The 10,377-nt window shown below is 42.7% G+C and overlaps 1 protein-coding gene across 1 annotated transcript; it reads left to right on the top strand.

Moving 5' to 3' along the window:
- Window positions 1–7,856: 7,856 nt before the first annotated feature.
- LOC109893863 (glycoprotein hormones alpha chain 2-like) lies at window positions 7,857–9,703 on the top strand. Its single transcript, XM_020487065.2, has 3 exons — window positions 7,857–7,947; window positions 9,054–9,229; window positions 9,429–9,703. The coding sequence occupies exons 1-3, from the start codon at window positions 7,857–7,859 to the stop codon at window positions 9,495–9,497; spliced, it is 336 nt and encodes a 111-aa protein (XP_020342654.2). The 3' UTR covers window positions 9,498–9,703.
- Window positions 9,704–10,377: the final 674 nt, after the last annotated feature.

Raw genomic sequence — 10,377 nt, 5'->3', positions numbered from 1 at the left:
AGAACCTTACAGTGAAATGCTTACTTACACGCTCTAACCAACTGTGCAAAAAAAAGGTGTGTGTGTGTAAGTAAAGAAATAAAACAACAGTAAAAATACATTTGAAAATAAGAGTAGCAAGGCTGTATACAGACACTGGTTAGTCAGGCTTATTCAGGTGGTATGTACATGGTTAAAGTGACTATGCATATATGATGAACAGAGTAGCAGTAGAGTAAAAAGAGGGGTTGGCGGGTGGTGGGACACAATGCAGATAGCCCGGCTAGCCAATGTGCGGGAGCACTGATTGGTCAGGCCAATTGAGGTAGTATGTACATGAAAGTATAGCTAAAGTGACTATGCATATAAGATAAACAGAGAGTTGCAGCAGCGTAAAAGAGGGGTTGGGGGGTGGCACACAATGCAAATAGTCCAGGTAACCATTTGGTTACCTGTTCAGGAGACTTATGGCTTGTGGGTAAAAACTGTTGAGAAGCCTTTTTGTCCTAGACTTGGCACTCCGGTACCGCTTGCCATGCGATAGTAAAGAGAACAGTCTATGACTGGGGTGGCTGATGTCTTTGACAATTTTTAGAGCCTTCCTCTGACACCGCCAGGTGTAGAGGTCCTGGATGGCAGGCAGCTTTGCCCCAGTGATGTACGGTCGGAGGCCGAGCAATTGCCGTACCAGGCAGTGATGCAACCGGTCAGGATGCTCTCGATGTTGCAGCTGTAGAACCTTTTGAGGATCTCAGGACCCATGCCAAATCTTTTTAGTTTCCTGAGGGGGAATAGGCTTTGTTGTGCCCTCTTCACGGCTGTCTTGGTGTGTTTGGACCATTCTAGGTTGTTGTTGATGTGGACACCAAGGAACTTGAAGCTCTCAACCTGCTCCACTACAGCCCCGTCGATGAGAATGGAGGCATGCTCGGTGCTCCTTTTCCTGTAGTCCACAATAATTTCCTTAGTCTTGGTTACGTTGAGGGATAGGTTGTTATTCTGGTACCACCCGGCCAGGTCTCTGACCTCTTCCCTATAGGCTGTCTCGTCGTTGTCGGTGATCAGGCCTACCACTGTTGTGTCGTATGCAAACTTAAGGATGGTACTGTAGTCATGCCTGGCCATGCAGTTGTGGCTGAACAGGGAGTACAGGAGGGGACTGAGCACGCACCCCTGGGGAGCTCCAGTGTTGAGGATCAGTGGCAGATGCATTGCTACCTACCCTCACTACCTGGGGGCGGCCCGTCAGGAAGTCCAGGATCCAGTTCCAGAGAGAGGTGTTTAGTCCCAGGTTCCTTAGCTTAGTGATGAGCTTTAAGGGTACTATGGTGTTGTAACGCTGAGCTGTAGTCAATGAATAGCATTCTCACATAGGTGTTCCTTTTGTCCAGGTGGGAAAGGGCAGTGTGGAGTGCAATAGAGATTGCATCATCTGTGAATCTGTTGGGGCGGTATGCAAATTGGAGTGGGTCTAGGATTTATATGATAATGGTGTTGATGTGAGCCATTACGAGCCTTTCAAAGCACTTCATGGCTACGGACATGAGTGCTACGGGTCTGTAGTCATTTAGGCAGGTTGTCTTTGTGTTCTTGGGCACAGGGACTATGGTGGTCTGCTTGAAACATGTTGGTATTACAGACTCAACCATGGACATGTTGAAAATGTCAGTGAAGACACCTGCCAGTTTGTCAGCACATGCCCGGAGCACAAGTCCTGGTAATCCGTCTGGCCCCGCAGCCTTGTGTATGTTGACCTGTTTAAAGGTCTTACTCACGACGGCTACGGAGAGCATGATCACACAGTTGTCCGGAACAGCTGATGCTCTCATGCATGCCTCAGTGTTGCTTGCCTCTAAGCAAGCTTAGCTCGTCTGGTAGGCTTGTGTAACTAGGCAGCTCGTGGCTGTGCTTCTCTTTGTAGTCTGTAATAGTTTGCAAGCCCTGCCACATCCGACGAGTGTTTGAGCCTGTGTAGTATGATTCAATCTTAGCTCGGTATTGACGCTTTGTCTGTTTGATGGTGCGTCGCAGGGCATAGTTTGATTCGCACTGAGATCTACCTTTTAGCTCAGTGCGAATGTTGCCTGTAATCCATGGCTTCTTGTTGGGGTATGTATGTACAGTCACTTTGGGGACGACGTCCTCAGTGCACTTATTGATAAAGCGCGTGACTGATGTGGTGTATTCCTCAATGTCATCGTAAGAATCCCGGAACATGTTCCAGTCTGTGATAGCAAAACAGTCCTGTAGTTTAGCATCTGCTTCATCTGACCACTTTTTTATAGACCGAGTCACTGGTGCTTCCTGCTTTAATTTTTGCTTATAAGCAGGAATCAGGAGGATAGAGTTATGGTCGGATTTAGGAAATGGAGGGCGACGGAGAGCTTTGTACGCATCTCTGTGTGTGGAGTACAGGTGATCTAGAATTTTTTCCCCTCTGGTTGCACATTTAACATGTTGATAGAAATTTGGTAGAACTGATTTAAGTTTTCCTGCATTAACGTCTCAGGCCGCCTCTGGGTGAGCGGTTTCCTATTTGCTTATTTCCTTATACAGCTGACTGAGTGCGGTCTTAGTGCCCGTATCTGTTTGTGATGGTAAATAAACAGCCACGAAAAGTGTAGCTGAGAACTCTCTAGGCAAGTAGTGTGGCCTGCAATTTATCACAATATACTCTACTTCAGGCGAGCAAAATCCAGAGACTTCCTTAGACTTTACAAATATGCACAGACCTCCCCCTCGTCTTACCGAACTGTGCTGTTCTATTCTTCCGGTGCAGCGTATATCCCGCTAGCTGAATATCCATGTCATCATTCAGCCACGATTCCGTGAAACATAGGATATTACAGTTTCTGATGTCCCGTTGGTAGGATATTCGTGATCGTACCTCGTCTAGTTTATTGTCCAATGATTGCACATTGGCGAGTAATATTGACGGTAACGGCAGCTTTCCTACTCGCCTTCTGCAGGTCCGGACGAGGCAGGTCCGGCAGGTCCGGCTCTTAGTCCTCTGCGTCGCTTCTTTTCGCGAATAATTGGGATGTCTGCCCTTTTAGGTGTTTGGAGAATATCGTGAGTGTGAGTCCTGCTTGTTATTGAAAAAATCTTTGTCTAATCCGAGGTGAGTGATCGCTGTCCTGATATCCAGAACCTCTTTTCTGCCGTAAGATACGGTTGCAGAAACATTATCTACAAAATAATTTACAAACAACGCGGAAAAACCTACATAATAGCATAATTGGTTAGGAGACGGTAAAATGTCAGCCACCTCCTCCGGTGCCATCTTGAGCCAACAGTCTCTTAGGCAGTGCAATTCATTTTCCACATGCAGTTTTTTCATATACATTTTATATACTATAGCTACATTCACTCTATATACTACAACAATACACACTCCACTGTATAAATCCCGTGTTAAACCTGTGTATTGTGTATGTGTTGAAATCAGCCACGGTCCTTTACTTTTTCCCCAGTTCCACCAGAATCAGATGCTTCTAGCTGTAAACACAAATCTGCCAATGGTCCATGTACAGGGTCCAGTAGTAGTTTGGAACACCAGGCACTACTATCCCACTGGATGTTGAGACAATATGAGCGGGATTAAGTGGATGTGGTGAGTCGAAGAGACAGACACGGCTATGTAGTAACCAGAATCCTCAATTGACATGATCGCCTCACTTCCTCCCAGCCAACTCAGCTTCACCACACTTTTTGTGAAAGTGCATTGGTGCCGGATACCAAATGCACACACACCACACGTGATTCCAAGAGCATGACCACATCGACCACACCATCTTCTCCACCATTATGGCCTTCTACATCCCAATGGCCTCATCTTCATTTTCAACTATAGGATCTTCATCGCGGCCTGGACCTTGTACCACAAGCGAAGCTCCTCATGGACCCTGTGCAACTTCAGTTGTTGCCGTGTCACACCAATGCTTCTCTAGGACTGCTTTCAATGGCTATGTCTGGACTGATTGTTAATCGGGCTGTAAACAATGTATTAAAGATGCTATGCTATACCATTGAAAATGTTAACATTTTTGGGGAATAAAAGCGAGTTTCATTTGTACTGAGAAAATTGTAGATTGCCTTTATCCAGAGCGGTTTTAGAGAAAGGTAAATAACAGATAATTTACAGAATGTTACCAGTAGTGTAGTGGATTTTTTCAAATCAAATCAAATTTTATTGGTCACATACACGTGATTAGCAGATGTTATTGCGGGTGTAGTGTAATGCTGGTTTGCATAAGCGTTTACCCACATTTTGTAGAAAAATGCATTGAAAGTTAAGGGAGTGCTACTTTACTCACACTGGCAATCAGTGTCGACCCACATAATTATTTACCACTACATCATTGAATGTGACAATAACAAAAAATGTACTGTGCTATGCATTTAGCTGGTTTTCATCTTTCGTCTTGTTAATGAAAACATCAATAATAAAACACCTTAGCAATTAGTCTTAAGGTTTTACAGTAGGCTATACAATTACCGTTTTGAGTGGAGAAATACAATGACAGTAAGAGTGCAGGATTGAAGAACAGTTATGGCTCATGACATGGTTGCACCATAAGCCTTTAAATCTCTGCGATTTCATGTGCCACCCTCCATGCATATTGAGTTACATCTGCCAGGGCCTAGTCTCCAATGCAACCAAGGTCGGGAAATTTTAAAACACAGGTGAACGGAAGGATGAAAAGATACTATGTTGTAGCTGTTCTTACGCTGAACAAAAATATAAACGCAACATGTATTTGTATTTATATTTATTCAGGATCCCCATTAGCTGCTGCCAAGGCGGCAGCTACTCTTTCTGGGGTCCGGCAACATTAAGTTATATACAGTTTAAAATCTTACATGACATTACATTTCATAACACTTTACCCAATACATTTAGTGTGTTCCCTCAGGCCACATATTTACATATTTACAATACAACATCCATGTGTAGGTGTGTGTAGAGTGTGTCCCTTATCATGTATAAAGTGTTGGTCCCATGTTTATGAGCTAAAATAAAAGATCCCATATGCACAAACATATGCACAACGTATTTCTCAAATATTTGGTGCTCACATTTGTTTACATCCCTGTTAGTGAGCATTTCTCCTTTGCCAAGATAATCCATCCACCTGACACGTGTAGCATATCAAGAAGCCGATTTAATAGCAATAGTGGCAGCTTAAGCTGGGATCAATAAACGGCCACTCTAAAATGTGCAGTTTTGTCACACAACAACACCACAGATGTCTCAAGTTTTGTGGGAGCGTGCAATTGGCATGCTGACTGCAGGAATGTCCACCAGAGCTGTTGCCAGATAATTTAATGATCATTCCTCTACTATAAGCTGCCCCCAACACTGTTTTAGAGAATTTGACAGTACGTCCAACCGGCCTCACAGGCCCAGACCATTATTCCTCCTACACCAAACTTTACACTTGGCACTATGCATTGGGGCAGGTAGCGTTCTCCTGGCATTCGCCAAACCTATATTTGTCTGAGACCAGCTACCCGGACAGCTGATGAAACTGTGAGTTTGCACAATCAAAGATTTTCTGCACAAACTGTCAGAAACCATCTCAGGGAAGCTCATCTGCAAACTCGCCGTCCTCACCATGGTCCTGACCTGACTGCAGTTCGGTGTCGTAACCAACTTCAGTGGACAAATGCTCACTTTAAATTGCCCCTGTCATGCTGGAGAAGTGTGCTTTTCACAGATGAATCCCAATTTAAACTGTACCGGGTAAATGGTATAATTCTCTACACTGTACTTGCTTGTTTTGTCACATAAACTGAAATTAGGCCAACTGTAAGAATCTTAGCAAACAGAAAATGGCGGAGCGATTTCCGCATGGTGCTCATTTAATTTAGAGTACACATTCATTAGCATAAATCTAATTTAATTGAAGATACACTGACTCATTAATGTTATTACATTAATATAAACATATCATTGAAACGCATCTCTGAGGTAAATACAGTACCTGGACACCTGCTCATCAGACATCTCATTCCAAAATCATGAGCATTAGTATGGAGTTGGTCCTCCTTTGATGATAAAACAGCCTCCACTCTTCTGCAAAAGCTTTCTACTAGATGTTGGAACATTGCCGCGCTAACATTCTTCCATTCAGCCATAAGAGCATTAGTGAGGTCGGTCACTGATGTTGGGCAATTAGACCTTGTTTGCAGTTGGTGTTCCAATTCACCCCAAAGGTGATCGATGGGGCTGAGGTCAGGGCTCTGTCTAGGCCAGTCAAGATCTTCCACACCGATCTCAACAAACCATTTCTGTATGGACCTCACTTTGTGCACGGAGGCACTGTCATGCTGAAACAGGAAACTATTTCCACAAAGTTGGAAGCACAGAATTGTCTAGAATGTCATTGTATGCAGTAGCTTTAAGATTTCCCTTCACAGGAAATAAGGGGCCAAGCCCGAACCATGAAAAACAGCCACAGACCATTATTCCTTCTCCACCAAACTTTACACTAGGCACTATGCATTGGGGCAGGTAGCGTTCTCCTGGAATTCACCAAACCAGACGGTGAAGCGTGATTCATCACTCCAGAGAACGTGTTTCCACTGCTCCAGAGTCCAATAGCGGTAAACTTTACACTGCTCCAGACAACGCTTTACATTGTGTGAGGCAGCTCGGCCATGGAAACCCATTTCATGAAGCTCCCAACGAACAGTTTTTGTACTAACGTTGCTTCCAGGGGCAGTTTGGAACATGGTAGTGAGTGTTGCAACTGAGGACAGACGATTTTTACGCGCTACTCGCTTCATCGCTTGTTGGTCCTGTTCTGTGAGCTCCTCGACAATTCCACTTCACAATAACAGCACTTACAGTTGACCGGAGCAGCTCTAGCAGGGTAGAAATTTGACAAACTGACTTTTTGGAAAGGTGGCATCCTATGATGGTGCCATGTTGAAAGTCACTGAGTTCTTCAGTAAGGTCATTCTACTGCCAATGTTTGTCTATGGAGATTGCATGGAGGTGTGCTCGATTTTATACACCTGTCAGCAACGGGTGTGGCTGAAATAGCCGATTCCACTAATTTGAAGGGGTGTCCACATACACATTGGCTATCTGTTTGGTTCTCTGAGAGGATAGCATTATTTAATGTACTGTATTAATTGCTTTCACTGATCTTAGCACTGCCCCAGATGATAATAAAGCATGGCCAGGGACTAGTCCCCCTGGTTTATATAAGAGACCCCATTTATTTAATGGGAAATCTTTAACTTTTATTGTGTAGTTTACATTTTTACTTATTTTGGGGGGTTATAATCCAGCATGGAAAGATGAATCAGATATTCAAAGTATTAAAAATGTCTTTAGATGTATTTACAAGGCAAAGGACCATGAGCATAAGTTAAACTAATGAACTAATGATCCTGCCTCGTCTTCCGCACGACAGAACAGCAGTTACCTAGCAACATCCCACCTGTTTAAGGGATTAGAAGCTTCCATCCATTGTCAGGATGGAAGTGTGTTTTGACTTTCGACTGCGTGCGCAGTTCCTTTTTTAATCTAAAAGATTAGAGCAGGTAGCCAAGTGGCCAATGCTCACAGATATCACTGATAAGGTGTAGGGGTTTACCTAATCCCGGTCGAGCACATGGGCAGAGGGACAGCGGTATAAAAGTTAATGGAGGAAGAAGTAGGGTCTACACTGAACACTGAACAGGCTTCCACCAAGAGAAACATACACAGTTAATGCTTTTTCCATTCACTATGTTGTGTTTCCAATGTAGTGTTTCACTGCTGTTTTTTGTGTTCATTAGTTTTCAACTTTTGAGATGAATAAGGCTGGTTTTGAATGATTTTGTTCATGTTTCCTGTCAGGATATTGCCACCTGTCACAAAAATGTGCTTGTTGAAATCAACTGGAGTATCCCTCATCCTGTCCATACTTCTATTCATCGCAGACTCTTACCCAAGCAGCGACAAGACAAACAATAAGTTTTACGTTACAATAACTATTTTTGTTGATGGTTTATGTGTTCTGGAAACACAATGACCAGTGAGTTGTTCTGTTGTCATTATAGCGAGAGAATATAAATTGCTATATTACCTCCTTATTCCCAAACTGTGGAAGAGAGCCCTAAGCCCTGAGTCCCCTAAGCAAGCTGGTCCTGGGGCTCTGTTCACAAACACAAACACACACTACAGAGCCCCAGGACAGCAGCACAATTAGACCCAACCAAATCATGAGAAAACAAAAAGATAACTACTTAACACATTGGAAAGAATTAACAAAAAAACAGAGCAAACTAGAATGCTATTTGGCCCTACACAGAGAGTACACAGCGGCAGAATACCTGACCACTGTGACTGACCCAAAATTAAGGAAAGCCTTGACTATGTACAGACTCAGTGAGCATAGCCTTGCTATTGAGAAAGGCCGCCGTAGGCAGACTTGGCTCTCAAGAGAAGACAGGCTATGTGCTCACTGCCCACAAAATGAGGTGGAAACTGAGCTGCACTTCCTAACCTCCCGCCCAATGTATGACCATATTAGAGAGACATATTTCCCTCAGATTACACAGATCCACAAAGAATTCGAAAACAAATCCAATTTTGAAAAACTCCCATATCTACTGGGTGAAATTCCACAGTGTGCCATCACAGCAGCAAGATTTGTGACCTGTTGCCACGAGAAAAGGGCAACCAGTGAAGAACAAACACCATTGTAAATACAAACCATATTTATGCTTATTTATTTTATCTTGTGTCCTTTAGCCATTTGTACATTGTTAGAACACTGTATATATATATATATATATAATATGACATTTGTAATGTCTTTACTGTTTTGAAACTTCTGTATGTGTAATGTTTACTGTTCATTTTTGTTGTTTTTCACTTTATATATTCACTTTGTATGTTGTCTACCTCACTTGCTTTGGCAATGTTAACACATGTTTCCCATGCCAATAAAGCCCTTGAATTGAATTGAATTGAATTGAGAGCCACAAGGAAGAGATTGGTGATGCATGGTGCAGCTTAAAATCATACTATTCAATAGATTCTCAATTCATTTTTGTCTTCATTATCTTCACAGTGGGTTGTGAGGAATGCACACTGAAACCGAACACAATATTCCCCAACATCATGCAGTGTACAGGTTGCTGCTTCTCCAGAGCTTATCCAACCCCACTACGGTCAAAGCAAACCATGCTGGTCCCCAAAAACAACACCTCTGAAGCCACATGCTGCGTTGCAAAAGAAGGGGAAAGGGTAAGACAATATTTAGCTTTTAAGGTAGTTGGGATTGATATTCTCTGCTACACAGTTTGATCATCTGACACGACGACATTCCTAGTATAACGCACATGATCTAAACGTATAATTTAATAACAACTCAAATTATCCTGAATGTTTTTATTTTAAACCATCTATCTTTCACTTGATTCTTTCTCTCGTTCTCCTCTCTCAGGTCACCACCAAGGATGGCTCACCGGTGACGAATCACACAGTGTCACTGCAGCACCTGTTATTACCATAAATCATAAACTGTCTGTAAGGGCTGGAAATCTCCTTGTCGTAGAAGTAAAAGGTTGGCAACAGATTATATATTTTGCGCTACTTATTACTGAAGTTCTTTGTGTTTTAAGAGAAATCCCATATTAGGAAATCATTGTGATCCACAAAAGGTAATATACTGCGGATAATATTTATAGTGCTCTCATGGTTGCAATGATATAAAGCTGTATTCCTGTACTGTGTTAATTAATTGTCTGAATTGAATACGGATTAAAATGCAATTAACATGATTGCTTCACTTCCTCCCAGGCAACTCGCTTCATGTATTGGTGCCGGATGCTGAATACACACACACACACACACACACACACACACACACACACACACACACACACACACACACACACACACACACACACACACACACACACACACACACACACACACACACGCTTGTAAAAACAAGCGTGCCCACTCCAGGTACGGGAGATGGAAGGTCAAATAAGAACATATCTCCTTCCTGTGAAACTTTTAAATTTCTTCAAAGAAATACAGTAAATACACATTGAACATGCACAGATCATCATTCCAGCCATGAGCCTGTCCTCCTCATTTCTCCCACCACTGGCCTGCACTGGTTGTGAGTGGCAAATCGGGCTGTTGACACACAGAAAACAAAATGGCTCAGAATTTTTTATGCTTTTGGAATCTTTGTCTTAACAAAAAATATGAATGTATGAACGACATTTCATACATTTTTTGTTGTTGTTGGTCTCTGGTAAACATCCTAATTAAACATTTTAGATTAACATGTCACCACATATCTTTTTGGAAACAGTTAACTTATTGTAAGAATTAATTGCACAAAACGAATTGCTTAATTATATGAAATGGGATGTAAA

This window comes from Oncorhynchus kisutch, linkage group LG7 (genome assembly GCF_002021735.2).
Source record: "Oncorhynchus kisutch isolate 150728-3 linkage group LG7, Okis_V2, whole genome shotgun sequence".
In the NCBI taxonomy this organism is placed as follows: Eukaryota; Metazoa; Chordata; class Actinopteri; order Salmoniformes; family Salmonidae; genus Oncorhynchus; species Oncorhynchus kisutch.
The sequence above is the reverse complement of the archived record's forward strand: the minus strand, read 5'-3'. Positions and strand labels throughout refer to the sequence as shown.

Excerpts from the sequence above, each read along its gene's own strand:
- LOC109893863 (XM_020487065.2), top strand. The coding sequence starts at position 7,857 with ATGTGCTTGTTGAAATCAACTGGAGTATCCCTCATCCTGTCCATACTT. Across the intron at positions 7,948-9,053 it reads AAGCAGCGACAAGACAAACA|TGGGTTGTGAGGAATGCACA; the intron begins ATAAGTTTTACG and ends TTATCTTCACAG. Across the intron at positions 9,230-9,428 it reads TTGCAAAAGAAGGGGAAAGG|GTCACCACCAAGGATGGCTC; the intron begins GTAAGACAATAT and ends CTCCTCTCTCAG.